General features: G+C 49.0%; 1 protein-coding gene across 1 annotated transcript in view; it reads left to right on the top strand.

Moving 5' to 3' along the window:
• Positions 1-1887: 1887 nt before the first annotated feature.
• LOC144950502 (galactosylgalactosylxylosylprotein 3-beta-glucuronosyltransferase 1-like) overlaps positions 1888-26017 on the top strand; it is a 36165-nt gene continuing 12035 nt past the window's right edge. Inside the window, exons 1-5 of the mRNA XM_078880640.1 lie at positions 1888-2114; positions 2550-2696; positions 2857-2996; positions 13165-13216; positions 16161-16419. Coding sequence (XP_078736766.1) covers positions 1888-2114; positions 2550-2696; positions 2857-2996; positions 13165-13216; positions 16161-16419 — 825 coding nt within the window. The remainder of the gene's footprint in view (positions 2115-2549; positions 2697-2856; positions 2997-13164; positions 13217-16160; positions 16420-26017) is intronic.

The following is a 26017-nucleotide window of genomic DNA, read 5'->3' on the forward strand; positions in this document are numbered from 1 at the left end:
GAACATTTTTTTTCTAGATCTTGATTTATACATAAATATTCGACTCGAGTGGTCTGTACATATATAAGCATTATAACCCTGCTGTAACATAATTGGAATTTAATTCAGCCTCTCTGTCACAATCACTCATGTTTCATCAGCAACAGAAATCAGCAACAGAAACATCATCAGCAGTAAAATCGCTCCCATCAGTAGCAACAGCAGCAGCAGTAAAACGTCATTACTATCAGCTTTCTGGTTTGAGTCAACTCAAAGTGTACTTGCTGTTGCTCTATCTCTGATTGCGTTCCTGAGATTGTGGTGGAAAATCTACACTCACCTGGCAAGGCCAGTCATTCCATAATGTATGAAACAGTATTTGGCGATGCTGCATGGCAATGGGTGCACAAGCAAAAAAGAAACAAAACTCCACAAACATACTCGCCAATAACACTGTGACCTTCAAAGTAATACTGTATATAGAATATGCGACATTTTGCACAATAGTCCTTTTTCATAGCACATAGAGAGGCTATTGAAAGAGAGACTCGATAGTAAGAGTAGGAGAATGTACTCGTTGGTTCTTTCAGTAAAGTCACGTAGAAAGAGAAAATATTAAATTAAAAAATAGCATACGACGTTTCGATTGCAACACAAGTAATCATCATCAGGTACAAAATAGTAAACTTAGAAATATAATGCAATACAACACAGATAGTCGGCTAACATAACAGTCAGCACCCTACCTGGTTGATTACGTTCTTCCAACGATTGATCAATTTAAGAGAGAGATTAAACACAAAACCGGAGACACATATACATGCAAGTAAGCAGAGAGAGATAACACAGAGACACACAGAGAGAGACAAACACATAGGTACACAGAGAAACAACGCCTCTGTCGAGGCCTTAAATAGAGAGGGGGGCAGAGAGAGAGGGGGGGGGGGTAAAGAAATTAGCATGTCTCTCTCTGAAATTTCACACTTAACTTCTCATTTATCAATCTTTGGAAGAATGTAATCAACCAGGCCATGCGTAAATTGTGTGGTGACCGACTCTCTGTGTTGCATTGGACAACAGGAGTAGACTAAATTTTGATTACAAGATTTGACCACGACAAACATAGGAGTCACGTTAAGTAAAACCGTTGAATGAAGACAAACAGTACAAATAAAAAAGAAGGTCATGAGGTGAGGTTGGAAAGCCCAAGAGGGCTATATGAAAACCACACTTAAAAAGAACAATATATATGTAGGGGTGATACGCGCTGGCAGTAGGGATCGTGGGGCAGCGCGTGGTGATTGGCTGTGTAGTGGTGACGCGCGCTGACAGTGATGGATCGTGTGGCAGCGCGTGGTGATTGGTTGTGTGCGCTGACACAAGCTGGGAAAAGGGATCGTGTGGCAGCGCGTGGTGATTGGTCGACTAGGGTGGGTGCTCACATCGCGGTCCGCATAGGCTCCGTCTTCTCGGGAGCGGAGGACTATAAAAGGCGGTGCGCGCGGGCGCTCGGGGAGTGGGTGACCAGTGAAGACGGAAGACGGAGGAGGAAGAGATAGGGCCCTGAGACACCTAGTCCCGCTGTCCTTGTAAGGACCGGGACCCTGTGTGGCTCAGAGGCGGGACCTTGGGACCCGGGGCCGGACGTCCGTGTGAGGGCCGGGCCGCGGGACCCAGTGGTCGTGACCCATACCCAAGCTGGGGTGGGTCTGTAAGTTCCCCTGGATGCTACGGGGCTGGAATGCCCGTGTGTGTGTAGCCGGGTGGAACGTGTAGCGTGAGCTGTAGTGACCACACGTGTTATTGTGGCAAAGACAAGTGTTAATAAAGTGTGCTACCCGTCAAGTGGTCTCCTGCCGTAATTTACAATATTACAACTGGCGTCAGAAGTGAAACAGTCTTCCAGCCATGGATACCAGGAAGACTCATCGGACTCACGAGCGTGACCGGGAGGAAAACCACGACGACTCGGGCCAGCAGGCATCAGGGGGAGAAGAGGAGGAGATGCCGGCGCCACAGGACCCCTCATGGACGCCCAACGAGCGGCTGGGGGCTGATGCCGGACTCCGCGACGCGCACTCCCACCTGGCAGAGCTGCTGCTCGCCGCGGCGTCCATCCTAGCGGAGATCACCACGTCTCGAGGAGCGAGAACGTCGACGGACATTGAAAGGGGTCGCGTTGCAGATTCCCGCCAAAATGACTTTCAAATTCCCGCCATTTCTGCTGAGCGGCCATCTATTGGCGGGAATCGCGAGCAACACGTGGCGGGGGTCCTCCAATCCCTGCCGCTTACGTCATCAGCGTGCGCTACGGGCCGCCATCAGCAACCCGCCATAGGAGCCGCCATTTCGCATGTCGACGGTGCGGCGCGGGAGAGTCACGAGGCAGAGGACGACTATATTTTCCAGCAGCGTCTTCCCGCGTTGACAGCCTTCAAGGCGGAAGGCGGGGACTGGGGCGCATTTCAGCGAAGATTTCTCGCCCATCAAGAGATGTCGGCCAGGTCCGACGCTACGGCGCTGCGGGCACTGCCTGCCATGTTGGACGACAACGCGCTCGCGGCCTTCAGGTCCGCACCGAGATCGGCCTGCTCCATGCTCAAGGCTGCGCTGGGCCTCATGGCCAAGGTGTACGGACCACCTTCGGCCTGCCGCCACCAATTTTACGAGCGACGGAAGGCAGACACGGAGACCACGCTCGCCTACCACACGGCGTTGTTGGCTCTCGCCGACGCCGCATTCCCTCGTATGGACGAGGAGGGGCAGGACGCTATGGTTTTGGAACAACTGCTGAAGTTGGCGCAGGACCTGGGGGTCCCCATCAACACAGCCGACGAAGTGGACATATGTTCTTTGCGTGTTGCAACGAGCATCCAGGCGCATGAGGTCCTCAAGCGGAAACAAGTGGTCGTCTGTGCTTCTGCCGTGGTTCCAGCTCCGGCACCGGTGGACGTGGAGCCCCAAGTCATTCGCCCACGGGAGGAGGCGTTCACTGCTGCACGACCGGGGGATTGGAGGTCAGGGGGTCGTTCGCCTCTGCGATCGACCCGCAAGCTGGAGCAACCGAGACCTCCGACGTCCCTCGTCACGTGCTACAACTGCGGCCTTCGGGGTCACGTGGCGTCCGGGTGCCGCGCTCCATGTCAGCGGGCTACGGGATCTCGGCTGGACGACGACCAAGGCCCAAAGTCATCCCAACTACCCCCGGCAAGTCGCGGCACTTCACATGCTCGGCCTATATACGCGACACACATGGGCCGCCGCTTTGCGGCGGAGGAGGTGCGATTGGGGGCCGGGGATTCGGTTCGGAAAGGGGGGTTCGTACGGGGACCGGGGGAAATTAAATGGTCTGAGTTGGGCCACAGAATAGTGGCTGCGTCGGCCGGCTCGTCTGTCGTTACGGGTTTCATAGACGGCATCGAGGTAAGGGTGTTGGTGGACACGGGTGCGTCGGCGACTATTATTTCCGATCTCATTCATAACATTCTCCCCATCCAATGTCGACCTCTGCTCCCAGTGGACGTGCCATGTTACGCCGCAAATGGGGGCTCGTTGGGCATTGTCGGTCAGATTCGGGCGAGCATTTGCATTGGGGATATTAAATTGGCGGGACCTGTTTTGGTCTCCTCTTCCCTAGCGGTTCCTTGTCTGTTGGGTACAGACTTTTTGGCTAAGATGCCCATTAAAATTCTGGTTGATCAAGGTTGTATTGAGCTGCCATCGGGTCGCCGTATTTCCTTTTTGTCTAACCCTACTGAAATACGGATGGCTTGTGCAACGATCCAAGCGCTAGCGACCCATACGGTGCACGTGCCCCCAGGTTCACAGATGTTGGTACCCCTCCGGTTGCGGAAGCCGTTGGGTGGAGAGACTGTTGGACAGGGCGTGCTTTTGGGTCCGTCGAATAGAGCTGTCGGGGGTCTGGATTTGGCGGTGGCTCAAACCTTGGTTCGGGCCGACGGCGACCCGTTCGTTATGGTTTTAAACGCTGGTTCGCGGCCGGCCGTTATTCCGCAGGGCACCGTGCTTGCTCACGCGGCACAGGTCCCTGCGGAAGAGCGGTTTATTGTGCATGTTGATCCCGTCCCGGCGCAGAAAATTCAATCGGGTGATGACCTTGAATGGGTCGATTCGCTGTGTGCGGACTCCAGTGATTTGTCAAGGGTGCAATTGGGTGCGCTGCGTGCTCTGCTGATCGAATTCTCCAATGTGTTCAGCAAGCACAAATATGATATTGGTTGCACGGACCTGTTACGCCACCACATTGAAACAGGCGATGCGGCACCAGTCCGGCAGAATCCCTTCCGGCTGAGTCCTGCCGAGAAGGAACACGTTCAATCGGCCGTCAATGACATGCTGACGGCCGACATCATTTCACCCTCATCCAGTCCGTGAGGAGCACCTATCGTTCTGGTTAAGAAGCAAGACGGGTCCTTGCGTTTTTGTGTAGATTTCCATCGCCTAAATAAGATCTCCGTGGCGGACGCGTATCCGCTCCCCAGAATGGATAAGTCCCTGGACGCATTATCCGGGGCGCGGTATTTTTCTACACTTGACTTACTGTCCGGATTCTGGCAGCTGCCACTCGACGATGAGTCTAAACCTAAGACAGCATTCCGGACCCCAGGGGGCCTGTTCCAGTTTAATCGGTTGCCCATGGGACTCCATTCCGCTCCCGCGACGTTTCAGCGCCTTATGGAATTGGTTTTGTCGGGTCTGCAATGGGTTACTTGCTTAATTTACCTTGACGATGTCATTGTTTTCAGTAGAACTTTTGAGGAACACCTCCAGCGATTAAGGGGGGTGTTCTTGCGGATGCGATCGGCTAAGTTGAAGTTTAAATCGGCTAAATGCCACCTTCTTTGGAAATCCATAAGGTACTTGGGCCACATTGTCGATTCTTCAGGGATCTCCACCGATCCCGCGAAGACGAACTGTGTCAGTTCATGGCCAACGCCCACGTCGGTTTCTAAGGTCCGCACTTTCATTGGATTTGCTTCCTACTACCGCCGATTCGTTGAGCATTTCGCCACCATTGCCAAACCCTTGCACGCTCTAACAGCCAAAGGAGTCAGGTTTCGATGGGGGCCAGAGGAGGAGGCCGCGTTCTGCTCCCTCCGGGACGCCTTGGTGGGTGCCCCGCCCTTACGTTACCCTGACTTTACGAGTCCCTTCTTGCTGGATACTGATGCTAGTAACACGGGCATTGGGGGGGTGCTCTCACAGGTCGTTGGGGGAGTTGAACGGGTGGTCGCCTATGGTAGCAGGGTTTTGTCGCCTGCGGAACAGCGCTACTGCGTCACCCGTCGCGAGTTGCTAGCTATTGTTTTTTTTATACAGCAATTTAGACCTTATCTCTATGGCCGTCATTTTACGGTCCGGACGGACCACGCGGCGCTTCAGTATGCATTAAGGGTCGCCCAACCCTCGGGCCAATTATCACAGTGGTTGGAGGTCCTCCAGGACTATCAATTTACGACCACTTACCGTAAGGGGTTGCGCCACACCAACGCGGATGCCCTGTCGCGGTTGTTGCCTCGGCCCGAATGTGCGTGCTTGATGGGGTCGGCGCGCTGTAAACCGCCAGGTGCTGTACCAGAGAGTGAGTTGGTCGCGGCCACGAATGCGCCGTTGGTTGACGTTCCCGCTACTCCTGCGGGCGGGGACTCGCTACTCTCACTGTCTCTCATTGAGTGGGGCCGACTCCAGATGGCTGACAGCTCCCTGCTCGCGTTGCGTCGCAGGGCAGGGGGTCCCGAGGAAGGTCAAAAGCGAGCTGGCTCCTGGCTGCTCAAGCAGGGCCTGCTAATGAGATGGGACAATATGTCCCGGCGGCACGCACTCGTCATGCCTTCCGCTATGCGGGGAAAAGTTGTTCTGGCCGCACACGAACGCCTCTTGCATCTGGGAGTAAACAAAACGCTTGCTCTGCTCCAACGTGACTATTATTGGCCGGGGATGGGGAGCGATGTGGTCAATATACTGAAGGGGTGTGTGGATTGCGCCAAACGGAAACCACCGCCCGTTGCGCCAAATCCACCGCTGCAGTCCATTCAGGTCTCGCGCACTAACGAGCTCGTTGCGCTGGATATTTTGGGGCCTTTTCCTGTCACGCCTAGGGGTAACAAGTACCTGTTGGTTGGTGTGGAATACTTTACCCGATGGCCTATGGCGTGGCCTTTGTCCAGGGCTACGTCTTGGACAAGGGGGCTCCCGAACGCTTGCTGACCGACCAGGGAAAGAATTTTTCGAGTAAATTGCTGCAGGAGGTGTGCGACCTTTTGGGTACTAAAAAGGTGCGTACCTCCCCGTACCACCCACAGACTGACGGGATGGTGGAGCGACTCCACAGGACTTTAACTTCCATGTTGTGCCAGCAGGTGTGGGAGGCACAGGTTGACTGGGACTTGCAGGTCCCGGGGGTCCTCGCCGCGTATAGAATGGCCCCCCATGCAGCTACGGGATTTTCCCCATTTTATCTGATGTACGGTCGGGAGGTCGATCCGCCCATGGAGACTCAGCTGGGACTTTCCGTGCCACGACCTAATTCCAAATTGGCCGATCATATTAAATTTAACATTGCAAAACTGGCCGAGGCACGGGAGGCCGCACGGCTTCATTCGAGGTCTCGCCAAATCGCCAACGAGCACTTGCGTGCACGGAAGGTGTCCGTGCACGATTGGAAACCGGGCGATAGGGCCTGGCTGCACTGCCCTCATGCACCTTTGGCTACGTCGCCTAAATTATTGAGGCCATGGCGGGGACCCGTGGAGGTCGTGCGAGTTGCACGCCCCCAGTGTGTTCAGATAAAATGGGGAAAGCGCCGTTGGTACGTTCACCCCTCCCGGCTGAAACCGTTCTCGCCACCACATGGCCTTCCTTTATGTCGTGAGGACCGAGCATGTGATGTGACCGACGACCCGGGGAGGGAAATGTCTCCGCCTGATCCTCACATGTTTTCGCCTGATCCTTTCCCAGGTGTCTCGGAACTGACGGCTGCCGACCACCGGCGACCGGATCCCCGCGGCAAGGCCGGTTCTTCCAGGCCCGAACCGTGCCTTCCTGGGCTGCCGGAGCCACCGGACGGTCGACAGCGTCCTGTCCCGTACGACGGACCGGCCAGGCGGACTCGCGCTAGGTCGCGCAACTTTTCCTGACCAAATAAATGAGGTGGGGGTGCGGGACAACGCGGCCGGATCGTCTCGTCACTACGTTCCCCGTCCGTTCGACCGCTCTATCATCCCGTTCAAGGAGCGAGCGGAAGGGGGATCGGTAGTCAAGGAGACACTGGACACGTCGGTTTTTCTCGGAATAACTTTTATTGTGTTGCTCGTCGGTTTGTACATAGGTTGTTGTGTTGTTGTGTTGCGTTGTGGTTGTGTTACGGGGCACACTTGGGGAGTGGGGGTTTTTTTGTTGTTGTTGTTTTAGCAGCCGGGCCGGCTGCGAGCTATGTGGGAGGGGGTGATGTAGGGGTGATACGCGCTGGCAGTAGGGATCGTGTGGCAGCACGTGGTGATTGGTTGTGTGCGCTGACACAAGCTGGGAAAAGGGATCGTGTGGCAGCGCGTGGTGATTGGTCGACTAGGGTGGGTGCTCACATCACGGTCCGCATAGGCTCCGTCTTCTCGGGAGCGGAGGACTATAAAAGGCAGTGCGCGCGGGCGCTCGGGGAGTGGGTGACCAGTGAAGACGGAAGACGGAGGAGGAAGAGATAGGGTCCTGAGACACCTAGTCCCGCTGTCCTTGTAAGGACCGGGACCCTGTATGGCACAGAGGCGGGACCTTGGGACCCGGGGCCGGACGTCCGTGTGAGGGCCGGGCCGCGGGACCCAGTGGTCGTGACCCATACCCAAGCTGGGGTGGGTCTGTAGGTTCCCCTGGATGCTACGGGGCTGGAATGCCCGTGTGTGTGTAGCCGGGTGGAACGTGTAGCGTGAGCTGTAGTGACCACACGTGTTATTGTGGCAAAGACAAGTGTTAATAAAGTGTGCTACCCGTCAAGTGGTCTCCCGCCGTAATTTACAATATTACATATATAAAAAAACGGATTGTTCAATCGATTAAACAAAGCATACTAATTACATTTAAACATGTTAAACTCAGCGTAAAAAATACATGTTTGTTTTTTGTGTGCGCATGTGTGCTTATGTGTGTGAGTGTGTGTGAGTTATGCTTCAATTATTATCCAAGCCATCTAGCACAGCACACCACATCGCTCTGCTGGACGTATACGTGTAGGCGGGCGTATACTGAGGGAGCTGTGGCGCAGCGGTTAGTACAGAATCCTACATAGAAATCTATATGAGTTCGATTCCAGGTCAGAGTGGCTAATACCATTGGCAAGTGGCATCAGAACTGCGTCGAGTCAATCTCTCCATATGAACTCAGCACTGACCAGAATTTAAACTAATAAGCAGCATAGTTTAGCCACTGTAACCAAGGTGGTGCCGTATATTCACGGCCAAACACGTTTTGGTGTTATCATCAATCAATGTTCTGCGTAAGGGCTCTGGGTTAAAGGGAAGTATATATATATAAAAAAACTAACTGAACGAGTAGGCTCGAAATCCCCTTTGGTCTGTATGAAAAATGTATATATCCAGGGGAGCTTTCACCTGTGGGTCTAGAGGGTCCATTCCACCCGAGTGGTGTCAATATCGTGGCCCAGGGCCTCCGACGTCCCATCGGAGGTTATTTTGCAGGGTTACCACTTGGAAGACTTGGAAGAAGTCGCCACACAAATTTTCCAAGGCAATCGCGGCTGGAATGCCGAGCGTGATGCATCCTCTTTCGGGAGGGTGGGTTGTGTCATCGGTCAGCACGCATAAAGGAAAAATAGGTTGATCGGTCCTGGCTAACACGTGAATTTCTATTTTTGACTTTGAACTTTCGTGACCGCAGGAATTCATAGTCTATGGTTATTTCGGTAAAATCACGTAGATAGAAAAAATAACAATAAAATAATGAAAATAAAGTGAATAAAAAATCATGACGTTTTGATCGCAACACAAGCGGTCATCATCAGGAACAGAGAGGTTAGCCTCTGAGGGCAAGCTATGTATAAATTTTTTAGAGATGGGCGGGGCAGCTAATGTTAATGTAGGAGAAAGCTCCGACACCGACAGTTGGTCTACACCAATTAAAGAGCTGTTTATAAAGGTTTAGAGATGGGTGGGGCAGCTAATGTTAATGTAGGAGAAAACTCCGACACAGGCAGTAGGTCTACACCAATCAAAGCATTGTACCTCGCTCCACACATCCACACTGCTAACAGTGGAAGTTGACAAGAAAACACAAATCAAGTCATGACCCAAAGTGGTTGATGACATATTTCCAATGATTGCTGAGTCAATAATTTTCTTCTTGGTTGAAATTGTCTCTGTGTCCGTATATATGGATGGCTTCATGAACGAATATTTGTTGATAGCCAGTAGGCTTGCAAAGTACCATCATCTTAGATAAATCAATTTCGTGTAAGCCAGCTGCATTAAAATAATGATCAGCCATGGCAGAAGTATTGGTCCTACCATGTTTCAAATCTGCCTTATGTTCACGGACACGGTCAAAGACATGTCGCTTAGTTGTATTTCTAGTCTATAAGACCGCCACTGTTCTCCCACCCATTCATCCATCAATCATCACGGCCAGCACCTTCTCAATCTCTAGGATAGTTTTCTCAAGCGTTCATCCCATAATAATTGGGTAGGTGCTATGCATTGGTTTATTGTTAATCGCACGTTTCAGGGAATCTGCTCAACCTAGAATATAAAGTGTCACATGTATGTCTTCCCTACCTCTCTCCACAAGGTTATTATGTTAGCAGAGACAGTGTATTAAAGGTCCCGTGACTTTTACACCACTTTCAAGTGTCCTTTGGTAATTAGTAGTGAGGCTTATGGCGAGTTGATGGCATAAGTGATGTGACAGGAATGACATTTCTTGCCATATCCACATGCACATTCATGTTGGTAACTTTTCTTCTTAGTGTTCAAAATGTCATATTTTTGAGTGAACATATTGCAGTGCCAATATGTACTGCGTGCGGACAAAATTCCCCTTTCTCGGAAATGTTTTGTGTATTTATGATAGTGAAAAAAATTCCCATCTACACTTTGCTATGGAAGTTGCATAGGCGATCATTTTAGTGTAGAGGAGTGAAATACGCGGTGCGCACAGTTAACCGAGGGCAATTGAGGACAAACAGGTGCCCGTGTGAACATGAGGTTTGCATGCACAAACCGCCAGTTGTTAAGGGGCGAAGCAGGTGCAAACGGGGTCGACCGGTTGTGCTCGTTGAGACCGGAGGTGTTGCAAAGGAGATGGGAGATAAGGGTTGAGTAATGGGCCAACAGGCGCGGCCATGCGAGAGCTTAAAGAGACGTACGAGAGGTCTTGTATAATTAGCAGAGGGATATAAAGGTGTGTGCATGAGCGGAGGGGGAGTTGTTGCCGGGGACGAAGAGTGAAGACATCTCGCTGCTGTCGCTCCAGCCGTCAACAGGACCTCAACCCTCACGCCGTCGCCGGGCGGGTGTTGGCTGATCCCCCCGCCCAGGACAGATGGGTGAGCGGGTCTGAGGGAGCGTAGGTGAGGGCAGCAGTGGAGATGTAGAGTTCCGGTGCGATAGTAACGTCCCATACTGTTTGGACCATACGTCCTTTTGAAGGGATTTTCAGAAGGAGTATATGCTTCCGCGGACCATCCTCTATAGGTTGCAGTGCTCTCTGAGAGTTCTGGATGGATTAATTATTTTAGGCGCGATAAGGAAGCGTAGTGTGGAGGAGATATCACAATTTAACACACGTGCACATTTTCAAAATCTACATCAAAAGACGAACCGGTGTCAGTGAATCATGTACCAGTGTAATATAATGCTTAAAATGAATAAACCTGAATGTACATGAAGCAAGGTCTTATTCAATAAAGATTACGTATATACAACCACTAGCAGAAGTACCCGGCGTTGCCCGGGTGAAAAATATATTTATTAATAACCTTACATATATACACAGATGGCCTGCTACCCCTGACCCCCCCCCCCAGCCACGATCTCCTCGGCCGCTGTGCAGTAATATCTACGGCCTATAGTGGTAGCATTTTTAACGCAAAATAAAATGTTCCCCTCACTACCAACTATTAGTCTTTTATCAACGTGACACTTTTTTACTGATTGGCCGTGTCGGGTGGTGGAGGGTTACAACACATTAATAAATAAGGCGATCTAAACCCAATAACGTTGTTTATGAATAATGGTCGAGAACGCCTACGTGTTACAAATTCACTCACTTTACTTAATAACCAGGCTACAGTCTACATTATAGACTGCCAGTACACCCACCCAGCTTAATAACCAGGCTACAGTCTACATTATAGACTGCCAGTACGCTAACCCAGCTTAATGACTATTTGTACAGTCAACATTTAAAGAATCGATTCTTGGCGCGTCGGGTTTAAAAGTAATTACACAGTTGTTTTTTCATTGTTATGTAATGTTTGACAGTTTTTAGAAAATTTTAAATGTATTTTCCCCCCGGGCAACGCTGGGTATATCGAGTTTATACCACAAAGTTGTCGCTTGACACGGGTGGGGTGTCGAGGCCTAGTACCGTGCAGAGCCTCCGGCCTCGCCTAGATTGCCCACCCGGCTGAGGCTGGGTACTGGGGCCGTTACCCCCCCCCCCCCCGCGCTACAATAATACTGTCTAATCGCTATAATTGTATTATCTACCGACCCTATAATAGTAATTGCACACATTGGGGTGGGGGGGGAGTGAAGAGGACGTGAAACTTTGATGAATTTACCTCAGAGTCGCGTGTTAATGCGTGCGCATATTTTTAACGGGAATTAAAAATGGCGTCCACCCCGCAGCGAATGCGTCGCTACCCGTTGCTAGGGGCAACCGCCGTGGTCCGCGATGAACGGGCCAATCGCAGCGCTAGGAAAACCAAACGGACCAATCGTGTCTCGCAAATCCCTCACATTTCGTCCAATGAAACTGCGTATGGTCCGGCGACACACAGACAGACAGACAGATTTGCGATTTTATATATATAGATTATGAAAACTCTGCGAGGAGGGAGAGGCAAAAGAGAGAGAAACGGAGTGTTCCATACCCCCTGTTCACAACCATTAATTAACTGTATAATGGTGAGCATGTCCAGTTGAAGCTGCCTGACAAGTAGTCAGACCAATTTCGAATTCACCTTGAGGTGTGACAGGGATGTCTTCTGGCCCTTACACAATTTAACATATTGCTTGATCGTGTAGTTTTAGAAGCTTTCCATGGCTGTGCCAGGGAAATTTCAATCTGGTACAGATGCAATGGGAGGCTAATCGATGCCCGGTATGAGGTTAAAGGATGACTCAATATGGTCAAACATATTACGCAAGCTGCTGATCTGACCTGGTAATCGCTTTTTAAAAAACTCACCACTTCAACTCCGCATGGGTGATGGGACAGTTGTCAAGAGAGTGGACGCGTTTCCATACATGGAAAATGTGCTTTTTGACGAATTCTGATTTGGCATTAGAGATTTCACTCCGAATCAGTCAAGAGGCAGGATATTTTCATCTGCTGCGTAACTCTTGTTTGTGGAAGCTGCACGACAATAATAACTAAGCTTGTAGCAACATTTGTGAAAATGCTGTTTAAAATGTTTGAATGCACAGTAATGATCGAGAACAGGTCGGGTCACTCAGGGGTCAGAGTGCTCAGCCAGAATCGTTGAGATAATGGGTTTGAATCCAAGTAGCCACCTATGATACCATTTCCTCAAATGCAAACAGTTCATGGACTTAACCTGATCCTCAATGACAGGAGAGCAAACTGTTATGTATTATTTTTATTTTACTTAATTTGGCTGAAATTTCAAGTCTGCGGTTTTAACAATGGATCTGAAAAAATTGTGACCTGTTCTCTGGAAATCATACAAAGATCACCTAAATTATTATTTATTTATACTCCGTGAGATTTCTGAAAGAATTCTTAATAACATAAAACCAATAACACAATTGGAATACGAGAGAGAAAACAATGCTTTAAATATTGAAGGGTTATTCCCACACTTCTTGAGATGTATTCATCACTTTAATTATATAATGTAAGGGCAAATGTTGACTAAAGAAAAATTATGGAGCCCTTGTCTCTTGCTATTTGTCTTCTTTTGCTCCTCTCTTGTAGATCTCTTCCCGGGCGACTGTTTGAAGTGGACCACGTTAAATGGTGGCCTCTGGTGAACATAGACCGTTCCCGGGAGACACAGGAAGCGGCAAGAAACCCAGGCTGATGCGATGGTGGCCTCAGTGTGGCTTGAGACACGCTCAAATTGGCCTGGCCGCGTTGCTGTTCATCATCCTTTGGACGCTGCTGATAATTATTCTTTGCTCGAAGGACACAGACTACACAATCTATCACACCTGCAAATGTGAGCCCCTTATTTAGGGGTTCATTCTGTTGTGCCTAATGACATTTTTTTCACTCACTAACATATTTTATAGGGAAGCAGAGAAGTAAAAACATTTTCACGGGACTCGTGTATATATTGTGATGCAAGCAGGAAACATGCAAGATGTGTCCACAATGGCGGGTCTTTTCAGACAAGATATCGTTAGCCCCTTGAAAATCCAAGTTGACAGCCATTTGTTTAAGATGGCCACGGATAAATTCTATTTTCCCTACAGAAATTGACCGAGTTGTCCAGGTTTAGATGATTTAAGTGTCCATTTCTACATTTTTTTCCCCACGAAGGATATGTTGAAGTAGTCATCCTACAAGCACGTCTTCAGTTTGTGGGCATGTTTGAACACGGTTCATATTTTAAATCACAGTTAAGGCATGGTGCATATAAAACACACATGGCTATGGCACAGCCATAGAGTACAAAGAAGGAGCAGAGACAGACATAATCTCTTAAAGATCATGAGACTCCCTTCCCTCCTCCATGATAATGAAAAGATCACCTAATTTTTTTTTATATACTCCGTGAGATTTTTGAAATAATTCTTCATAACATAAAACCAATAACACAATTGGAATATGAGATAGAAAACAAAACCAGGGCTCCCACAACGACCCCGCTTTCGTCACCGGGTCCCCAATAAGTAGCTCCCGTGACATGACGTCATCGCGCCTCACAGCACGCATGACATCACATCGTCATACTACTCTACACATGAACAAGTACTGTGCTTAAAAAATTCGCAATTAAATTTATTTTCCTGCGATTTGCAACCCCGGTCAGAAAATCTTACGGGGTGGTGTTGGTGCGTCAACAAAATCAGTTATCGTGATGTCGAAGCAGTGAACACGAATGTCGTTTCAAATTTAGATTTTGGATCTGGTTTATGAGGCCCGGTGTGTGTTATGCTGCACCAGTGTACCGCCAATACGCCCGTTTGCCTGAAATTATGTTACAGAAAAGTTGATCTTTTGAATTTCAGCTTGTCTAGATATCTTTCAAAGTTATCATAACAGACTGAGGTCGTGGTAGAGTAGACTTGCAACGATGATTTATTGCTGGGACTAAATAATGACCACATTGTAACATGCCTGGGTGCTGGATGCCATCTCTAGTCTCGTGGCAATTTGTCTTTTAGAGACTTGACATTATATCTGCGGGACCTGTTTGTCAAAATGAGCACACGGCAGAGGGATAAAAAACTAAAATCTACAATAACCACCTGCTTTGAAAGTTGAGCTCCGCGTTCTGTAAATGCGTTCACAGGCAAAGGGAGAAATCCCCAGTGTGATACGCGGCTACGCGATGACCTCGGCACGTATGAAGTTGGTGACGAAGATTTTTCCGGGAGGCAGGAGATGTTTCCCCGGAGAATAAAAAGCAGCCCACCACATGGTTTAAATGACACAGACCTTCATGATGATGACGACACGAATAGCATCGACACTTCCAAAAAAAGGTACAACATGTTCAGTATCACAGTTTCCACTGAATCAAATAACAGCTCATGTCAATGCATGTGGGAGTCATTGATGCAAAGGGCCCCAATTAGTGCACTGCAGAAACGCACTTATTTTGGTGTACTCAGAAAAAAAACGTAGGACTTATTTTTTTTAATCGGGTGTCATTAGCCATTCAGGTGCGCTAAGATGTTCAACCACGAAAATATATACCTTTTGCAAAGCATTATCGATTTGGTGTTTGAACATCTTAACACCTGTTTCATTGCCAGAAAGGGTCAAAGCTATTCCAATTTTTTCATCAGTTTTTATACTGGCACTGGTTCCATAGATATTAACCATTAAATGAGTTGCATGGTCAAAAGGGAAGGGTCAGGGTTGTCAAAGGGCAATGCATTTGACAAATTATCATGCTGTCATAATGTATGCAAAGAGAGTATGCTTTTTGGCCGAGTGCAGTCTCCTATTTAGAATGTCTGTCACAGTAGCCAGAATTACTATCTAAAAAAAAAAACCGATATTTTTTGTGCGAGTTTTGAACATCACCTGGTGTCATGCCTAAACTCATGATGATCGTCAAGGGGTAGTGTTGCACGAGAAGTTTGTGAAGTTGTATGCATGTCTGTATGTATGTTGAAATTCTTTTGCACCGTACTCAACCAACCGTGCTATTCGGAGGTGCAGGGAATGGACAACAAACTAAACAGAAAACGCAGTTTTTCAGAAATTAATTTTCCATCTCGATTTAAAAGTGCAAAGCTCCAGGGGCTTCCCAAGTTGAAAGAGACGTCGGTAGGGCTTATGAAGCAGTAGGTCGGGCCGACGTCAGGAAAAGCAAGACCCCTCCGTGTAGACTGGGCTCGTGATCAAGTGGGCTTGGTTACGTGAAAGTAGGTGCAGCTGACAGAGGAATTTCCTGCCAGCTCCTCCCAGCAATGTGGTAGCCACATAGCATACAGGACTATAGACACGAGGCTGTGAGTCCGTGCACATCGTTTACATGTCCATCAAAAATAGTTTCTGATGATTACTCGAGAAAATTTGATGGAATAAAATTCCGCTTCATTGACCATCTGAAAGTTGACTAACCGAGACTGCCAAAAGTGCCGTGGTGACATCACCACCACTTAGTGGGGAACGGTGATTGTTGTTCATCGGATTGGTGGTCATGTGGTGGCGATTGTGGTGATGGTGGTGATTACAGTGATGGTAGTGATTGTGGTGATGGTGGTGATTATGTTTGTGCTGATGGTGATTAGGTGGAGGAGGCTCTGCACTTCTCGCTGGGACCCCGCTCTTCCCGTTATCTTCGCCGTGACCCCCACGTATGCTCGCGACACACAGAAAGCGGATCTCACGCGCCTCTCGCACACCATGGCCCTGGTGCCCAACTTGCACTGGCTGGTCGTGGAGGATGCGCCCGCGACCTCGGCTCTCGTCTCCGCCGTGCTCCGCAATGCCTGGCCGCTATCCTACACCCACCTGCACATGGATACACCTAAACAGGACCCCCTTAAGGTGACCAACATCAGCTGGATCACAATCATTATAAGCTTGATCATCATCATCACCTTGATCATCATCTTGGTCAAACGATTGTACAAATGCCTCCAATATGATAGACACAAAACATTAAATACAAACACGTGACACCAATATTTAGCAGCATTATTCTTATTCTATCTAACATTATTATACGTAACATTTTCAGCTCATTAACACTGATGAATATAAGCAAAACTGTCTGCAATGTTTCTATGTGCAATGTGGCTGGGCAGTCAGTGTCTTTCTTGTTCAGTGTACACCTGTAATGAGTCGGACGACGAAGTACTAGGAGCGACTATTTTTTTACGCAACACAATCTTGGTCTGGGCGTGGTGCTTGATCTTGAAGCTGTACTTTCCCTCGAACGTCCCCCCCTCTTGTGCTTTGCCATCTTATATCGTTCCACTTTCCTTCCTAGAATGTTCCCTCACTGTATTTCCCTTAGCCAATCCCTGTCCCTCCCCTCTAACGGATCTCAATCGTCGCCTCGGGGTTCCACATTGTTTCCCACCAATTCTCATTCAGACCCATTCCTCCAATCACTTCAAAAGCTTGCCTCCCGATCCCTCTAGAGGCCTCTTTCCACCAAATGGAAACCTTGGTTTATCTTCGAATAGCCTGTAGGCTGCACATTGGCTTGGGGTAATTTTTTGGTCATTACACACCTATCATCATCATACAACACAAACTTCTTCATCATCACCATGATCATGTCCAGTGGCTATTGTGAGCCAGACATTATTTGGTCAAGAGCCTCGATTTTTTTTTATCTAAGGAACTTGCACTTATGAGCAGGATTTAGAAGAACATTATCATTATAAGACATCAGGTAATACACAAAATAATGCGAAATCAGCCATGATAGAAGATTCCCGCAGCGCATTGTAAGTTACAGGCATCCCCCCTATAATCCTCAGGCTTCGTTCTTGGTAGGTGTGGACCTCTTTCGCACCGTACGTAGCCATTCGTGCTAGTTGGTGGTCGCAAACGGAGCGCTATATGAACCAGCACTGTAGGAGGCCATTATTACATCGCTCCAATTGAGATGCGATCCGGACCGCTATCTTTTACATATAAGCGATATGAGGGCTTCATTAGGGTATCAGTAACGGCTTTAATAATGATTCCGTATACAAGATAAATTATTTCAGCATTTTATGAAAACAAATAATAACTTTTCATAATGGCATTGTGGATTTACTCCACAGTGCATTCGGTCGGACCTTGCATAAGATTAACCACCGCCTACCGTAAACACACGTTCCGCGGAAAGCTGTATAGTACAATTCAATGGGATTACTCAATCCGTGGATCGCCATTCAATATATTGATTAACCCATGATGAATCGATACGCTAATGTGGCTGGCGGATCGACTCTGAGCAGAATCGATGCAATAGACACCACGATTCATTTTCCACAAGACTATATATTGGAAAGACATGCCTCTATGGGCAATGCCACGCCCACTTTCTTCCACAGATGTAGTGACATCGCTGGATGTCAACATGTTGCGTGCAGTGCCCACCCTAGAGAGGCACGGCATGTGGTGTAGTGACATCGCGGATACCACAGGGGTGTGGGTGTAGTACTGGCCCTAGAGGGGCCTGGTGAGTGCTGAATAATAGCGCTAGATGGCACCGCGCTTTGCGTGCAGCGCCGACCCTACAGGACAGGGTGTGTTGGTACCGGCCGAAGGATGAGGTTACTCGAGGCCATTGCACTCTGGTTGAGCCGGGAGGACATGTGACCAGTTAAGTCTACAAAGGGACCCCAGGAGGGGGCTGGGGGTGGTCATGTGATTGGGACCCAGGTCCTTCCCTAGGATTCTGGAAGGTGGACGTGGCCAAGGGCGGAGCTGGCCACTCCACAGAGATTATAAGTCGGGTCCCGAGAGGGACTGGGGTTGTTGTTCATCCTGGAAGAAACCTTCGCAGACGTTCTCCATTCTACGAGTCTCCAACACGTGGCCCTGGGCTTAAAGCTGGTGGTCTCGTTCCGTAGCAGCAGTTACGTTGTAACTAGTGTAGTTAGCCTGGTGGTCACCACCATAGGTTGTTATTCTGTTAAGGGGAAGTTACCCCGTGTGTTGGAACTGAATAAATGTGTTGCCTCCAAGTCTATGTCTGCGACTCGGTTGAACACATTACAACTCGTGTCAAAAGTGGCCAAACGTTATTTTGTCAGTAAGATTGGCCGAAAAGGTTATGCTTACGTGAAGCAGACTACGTACCAGGACGTTGTCGGACAATGAGGACGACAAAGGCGTTATTCCTCAGACAGCACTGGGGATGGCGACCCTGGAGAAAGGGAGTGAGGCGCCGCTGGCAGAGCATCGCGACGACCATCTCAGCGACAGCTCACCGCCGTCGAGGAAAGAGCGCCACACGTTCCGCACCTACCTCGTGGAAATCCTTGAGGCCGTGGCTGCGATAGTCACGGAGCTCGACCGCGAAGAGGCAGAGGTGGAGGATAGAGCACCGGAGCTGCGCAGCGTTGACCATCCCATCGTTGTTTCCCACCACCTGTAAAGCTCCGTTGCGCAGGCAGCAGACGCGGCCGCCATTTTGTTTGGGGAGAGGGGCGAAGAGCACGCCAAATCTAAGACTGCGCCAAATTTGCCTGTTGAGATTCCATCCCTTAGGCGACGTCTACCTTTTGTTCAATAATTTTCTGCCGCGGGAGGCGACTCTGTCGCCTTCAAGCGCCGGTTCCAGATGAACCGCGACCTAGCTGGATGGACAGAGGTGGAGGCGCTGAGAGCGCTGCCTGCTGTGCTTGACGATGATGCCTTGGCGGCATTTTGCACTATCCCGCCGTCGGAGAGGGCCACGCTCCAACAAGCCTTTGCACAGATGGTGGCAATCTACAAACCGCTGTCGAATATTCATGATAAGTTCGCTGCGCGAACGAGGGGGAAGGTCGAGACGCCCCCCGCCTTCCGCAGTGTACTACTGGTGCTAGCGAAGGCTGCCTTTCTGAAGATGGACCATGACGGAGTCGACCCACTGGTCCTTGAAAGATTATTGATGCTGGCGGGTGTGGACCAATCAACTTCAAGGACAGTGCATACATTAGAGTTATGTTTTTTGTTTGCATTATGACTGCAGGTATTGTGGTCTATGCAAACATGACTCCTGGTAAAAAAGGTGTCAGTTTTGTTGCCAGATAGAAGGGTAAAAAAACAATTATCATATTTTTTACTGGCAAATGAGGTTCCAATGGCGTAAATGCTTACCCCGAGCTCTCATACTCTGATGGTGCATTGTCTTTGAGTTGTGCGCCTTTTGGCGTCATCTGGTCCAACCCATGTGAGACTAGGCTCTAAGGAAAGCTGTCTCGGGTGTGGACCAATCAACTTCAAGGACAGTGCATACATTATCAGAGTTATGTTTTTTGTTTGCATTATGACTGCAGGTATTGTGGTCTATGTAAACAAGACTCCTTGTAAAAAAATGTGTCAGTTTTGTTGCCAGATAGAAGGGTAAAAAAACAATTATAATATTTTTTACTGGCAAATGAGGTTCCAATGGTGACCTCAACATCGTTCTGCCGGCTGTCGACGAAGACGATTGTCTTCTCTCAAGGTTGCAAGATGAATCCAGGCGCACCTGCTTTTGCAACGACACAAGGGGTTGGCGGCGTGTACCCGCCTCGTGAGATGTGTGATACACCCGAAGATGTGTAGCCCGTTCAAGCCTGTAATTCGGCCCAAAGCGGAGGCTGGTGGGGGGATGGCATGGTGCGACGGGATGAACAATTTCGACGGCGAAAGACCTCTCGTCCTGGGAGCAGGCTCGTCGTGTGCTACAACTGCGGCCTGCCGGGACACATCTCGTCGGGTTGCCGCGTGCCACAACGACGCCTCCCCGGACCACCGTTGTAATCCGCCCGACCGGTCTCCACTCCACTATATCCAAAGGTGAGTTGCGGCACATCACACACTCGACACCTGAATCCACCTCATTCATCGCGTCGTGTGTCGGGTCATGAGGGTACGGATTTTGCTCGGGCTGACTGGCCGCTCTGACCGGGTGAGTGGTCGGAGTTGGCCCATAGGGTGGGTGCCGTGGCCACAGATTCATCCGCTGTTATCGGAATGATAGAGGGGGTTGAAATCAATGCTCGTCGATACTGGTGTGTCCGAAACTTTCATTTCCGAGTTGACTTTTTACATTCTGCCCCCTAAATGCCGTACCCTATGTTCCGTCGGGGTTCTGTGCTTTGCTGCAAACGGCAGCACATTGGGCATCATTGGGAAAATAACAACAGAGGTGTGTATTGGAGATATCAAATTGATGGGACCAGTTCTTGTATCAACATCCCTTGCTGTTCCTTGCTTGCTCAGGACTGACTTCCTGGGGGAGATGCCCCTGAAAATTTTGATTGATCAATGGTGCTTCGAGTTACCATTGGGCCATCGCATGGCTTTTTTGCCTTCTCCCATCGATTGCGCATGGCCAACGCTACTGTGCAAGCGCTTGCGAGTAGGACTGTAAAGATTCCCCCAGGCACGCAAATGTTGGTTCCTTTACGATTGCAGAAGCCGCTTGACCAGGAGGCGACTGCGGGAGGAATCCTCCTAGGACCCTCAAACAAAGCCATTCGTGGGTTGACGTTGGTGGAGTCCAGACTCTGGTATTCAATGACTAGGAACTGTTCATTTAGGTCATGAATGCTGGGTTGGACACATCTGTCATTCAGGAGGACACCGTGCTAGCCCAAACGTCGCCCGCACTTCGCGAGGGAAACATCGTTGGCGGTGTGGGGGTCGCATCAAATATGAACCCGTAACAGGTTTCCGATGAAGATTGGATGGATACGCTTTGTTCTGAGAATTCTGAATTGTCCGAGTCCCAGAGGAGGGAGTTGAGAGCGCTTTTGCACAAATTATCCAATGTGTTTAGCAAGGGCAAATTTGACATTGGCCGAACTACTCTTTTGAGTCACCACATCGACACGGGCGATGCCGCTCCCATCTGGCAGAACCCCTACCGGCTGAGCCCAATATAAAAATAACACGTACGGCTGGTGGTTGATGAAATGTTAGCCGCCAATATTATCTCACCATCTACCAGACCGTGGGGAGCCCCGATTATTCTTGTTAAAAAGCAGGATGGTAGTTTGCGCTTCTGTGTTGACTTCCATAAGCTTAATAAGATCTCTATGGCTGACACGTATCCTCTTCTTCGAATGGACGATTCCCTGGATGCTCTAGCAGGAGTCCATTATTTTTAAACTCTTTACCACTTATCTGGATTTTGGCAGTTGCCCCGAGATGAATCATGTAAGCCTAAGAAAGCTTTTCGTATACCACAAGGCTGGTTTGAATTAAATCCGCTTCCGATGGGTCTTCACTCCACTCCGGCTATGTTCCAGCGATTTATGGAACTGGTTCTGGCTGGCCTCCAGTGGGACTCGTGCCTGATATATTTGGATGATATTATAGTTTTTAGTGGTATGTTTAAATAACATCTGGAACAGTTAAGTGCTGTTTTTATTAAGATGCGTGCAGTGAACCTCAAATTTAAACACCAGAAGTGTCACCTGCTCCAAAAATCTGTTCAGTACCTTGGCCACATAGTCAGTGAATCAGGGATAGCGACGGACCCGGACAGCACCGCTTGTGTGCATTCTTGACCGACCCCCAGGTCGGTGGGGGGAGGAGCGGAGTTTAATTGGTTTTGCATCCAATTACCGCTGTTTTGTCGCCAGGTTCGCCACTATCGCCAAACCTCTCCACGCCCTAATGGCAAAGAGTCAGAAGTTACATTGGTGGGAGAAGGAGTAGGCCTAATTTATTTTGCACCGTGATGGCTTTGTGAACGCCCCTCCCCTCCGATACCCTGATTTTTCCTTGCCGTTCGTCCTTGATACGGATGCTAGCACAACACCGGAATTGGTACTGTTCTGTCTCAAGTAGTTAATGGTGTGGAGAGTGTTGTAGCATATGGCAGCAGAGTGCTGTTTCCGGCCGAACAACGTACTGTGTTACACGCCGGGAACTTTGGCTATTGTTTTTGTTTGTGCAACAGTATCGCTCCTATCTTCATGGCAGATGCTTTGAGGTGTGCTCTGACCATGCAGCACTATCGTACGTGCTGCGTATTGAACAGCCGTCCGGCCAACTTTCACGTTGGTTGGAAGTCATGTAGGACTATTCCTTTACTGTTTCCTCACGCAAAGGTACCCAACACACGAACGTGGATGCCCTGTCGTGATTACCAACAAGCGACGGGTGCACATGTTTCTTGGGCTCGGGGCACTGTAAGACGCCTGCCGAGGACTCGCACCCTCCCCTTGCAGCGTCGGCCAAGGTTGACACCTCTGATGAATCCGACGGTCCAGAGGCGCGTGACGTCGTTATTGGCTTGTACCATCTTGGAGTGGGGACTCCTCCAAGTTGAAGATGCTTCCCTGTTTAAGCTACGACGCCATGTCAAGGGGGCGGACAGGGATTGGAATCGATGGGGTGTAATCTCTGTCATCCTCAGAGGCAGATTGCTCATGCATTGGGATGGAGGGTTGCGCCGTTACAACATTGTGGTGCCCACTGCCCGCGGGGTAAATCATCTGGGCGATGCACAAACTACTGCTGCACCTGGGTGTGCATAATACACTAGCCACACTTAAGCTCGACTTCTTCTGGCCCGGCATGGCGGAGTAATGTATTGAAAGGATGTGTGTAGTGCGCACGGCCATCACCGATGCATTCCTCGACAGCTATGTGATGGACAAGGGGGCCCCTATCAGGGTTAAACAATTTCTTCACCCCCAGACGGAGCCATGAGGTCAGCGAGTTCCAGCTTGGGGTCCTGGCTGCCTACAGAATGGCCCCTCATGCGTCCACCTTTTTTAATGTACGGGAGAGAACACGACCCCCCCCCCCCCATTGATGTCCAATTATGAGCCGAGTCAAGCACCTCATCCTTCAGAGGCTTTCGGAAGCGTGCGAGGCTTCCAGAGAAAATTCCCATTCGCACCAATTGGCAAATTAATGGCTGAGGGGTTTTTGTCTTTCTGGACATGAGTGGGCTCCAGGTGACAGAGCCTGGCTGCACTGTCCCCAAATACCGTTGGGTATGTCATCCAAATTGTTTAAACCCTGGAGGGGGCCGGTTGATGTGATTCGGGTCGTTCGGCCCCAGTGTGTTCAAATTCACTGGGGTCGATGGAGTTGGTTTGTACGTCCCTCTCGCCTCAAGCCTTTTATTGTGCCACGTTAATTAATCTCATCTCCACTACGCAGGAGCCGATTTTCGGGTGTGTCGGGCGAGCTGAGGTGTGTACCCGCTGAGGTTGGTCCTCAGGGGAGTCATGTGATCCTGTCCTCAGGTTACACGCGTTTAACATCTCCCAAGCCGCCACCTGTCTTCTCAAGTTATGGGAACGGAAGGCCCGTCTACCCAGCCGACTGCTCTTCATGAGGAGCTGGGTTCGACGGGACATTTTCAAATTCCCCCTGGGACCCCCAGGGAGATTACGCCTACCTCACCTGGGGGCCTGGCCACAAGGACTCGATAAAGGACTGCTCAGTTTTCGCGACCCCCATACACACACACTCCCACACCATCAGTTGGTTGTCAGATTCGGCATGTCATATTGGTCATTGGCTGAACCTGGCCTTTATTGTGCTTGCGGGTGTTGTTACACGGTGAAAGTGGGAGATGCTTGTGCTGGAGGGGGTCCTGAGGTTTCGCGTATTACTGCGTGTTGTTGTTTTTTTCTCTCTTTATCCTCTCTTCTCTCTCTCTTCCTTTGCGTTTTGCCTATTACAGTTCGGTACTTCTGTCCCCTTCCGCCGTTTGTCACTTTATATATTGTATATTTGGGATGGCCTCAATTTGTTGCTTTTTTGTTGCCCGGTTCTCTGACATTGACATGCTAATCTTCTCATTAACACAACCGCTGTGGCTGGAGCCATCTCACATTGACATGCTAATCTCTTACATTTACATGCAAATTGCATCTCTAGCTCTGCCCATTTACGCTTGGGTTGAGCCCACCTCAAACCTATATAACCTCTTGTTGCAGCAGCTCTTTCGCTATATTTCTCCTGCCTCAGCAGTTCTGCTGTATTTGTCTCACCTAATGACGATTGCGTGTGTTGTGATCGAACCATCGTGATCTATCATTTTTTCTACCTACGGGGCTTTACCGAAAGAACCCAAGAGTATATCATACTTCATACGATATTACAAAAAAGTGGTCTGGGTGGCTTCCTGTCTGGATTTCTGTCTGCCTGCCTGACGCACGACATGCATGTCGGAGAAAGGGAAGTTACACGCTAGCCAGGCAGACCGCAGACGCACATTTGCATGATGTACATATATAATTAATGCATATTTTATTTAAATGCTCAATAACCATTTGTGAAATGTCTACCGAAGCAAGTAGCGGCATGGCAGTTGTGATAATTTTTCGTGTAGCTGACAGCATGTGCATTATACGTGTCAGTATATGCTATTATTGCAAAGGCTAATGAGAGACTCCTCTCACGTATTTCACTGCCCTGGGCTGCGCAAAGCTCACAAATACATGGATCAAGTATTCTGCTTAAGGGGGCGACGTTTTCAATTATAGTAGACTCTCGATTATCCATGCTAACGATGGGGAGGACGGCTGCGGATAATTAAAAATCGTGATTTGTCTATCCCAAAAATACGATTATAGGCATAAATTATGTTTACCAATTCATGTATAATATCCAGTTTCTGATTTAAAGTTTAAACAACATGCTTCCGTTTATCTGCCATCACGTAAATTAAAACTCACAAAATAAATGATGGGATAAATCACTCACTAACGATTTCAATTTGTTACGTTTTAGATTTAGAACGAATACTAATGATCTAACGACCAAGCGATGAGCGTGCTCAGTGATAACATTTTCCTGCTACAGCACAGAAGATTCCACCCAGTAAGTGGATAGCAGAGCCACGTCAATCAACATCAATCAAACTCCACCCACTGTTGTAAAGATATGCAACTACTGTACTGTAGAGGTAATCATGTAGATTTTGCACTTATTTGTTCAATTTAAGCACGTAACTTGCAATAAACGTTCCCAAAAATAACAATGTAAAACTGTTTAGATTACTCATTTGGGCTTTGGGAAAATCCATGAGTTATTAATTTATGTCAAAATCTCAGGTGCTCGGTTAATACACATATTGGATAAACCGCACGCAGATAATCAAGAGTCTTCTGTACTGAAGACCGCATGCAAACTGTGTGCTCATGTTAAACTTAAACTCACAGAGAGAACAAAGCTGTACAAACAAAACAGAAACATCGACAATAACGCGAATGAGATTGGTTAAACGACAAAAAAATATATTCGTACATCTCAGTATTGTGCCTTAATTGGTTACATGTGCGTCGTTTTGTGTCAATCCACTGCTAGATCAGGGCCTCTATGCCACGCGGGTCGTGGAGGGGCTCTTTTGCCATACTTCCCCACGCTGGTCAGTCTGATTTTAAGGCGGGAGCAAAACTCGACCGCATATGTTATCTTAGCATAATTTATATAGCGACTTCACCAATGCGCTTTGCAGATAATTAGAAACGGT

Source organism: Lampetra fluviatilis, chromosome 58, assembly GCF_964198595.1.
Source record: "Lampetra fluviatilis chromosome 58, kcLamFluv1.1, whole genome shotgun sequence".
NCBI lineage: Eukaryota > Metazoa > Chordata > Hyperoartia > Petromyzontiformes > Petromyzontidae > Lampetra > Lampetra fluviatilis.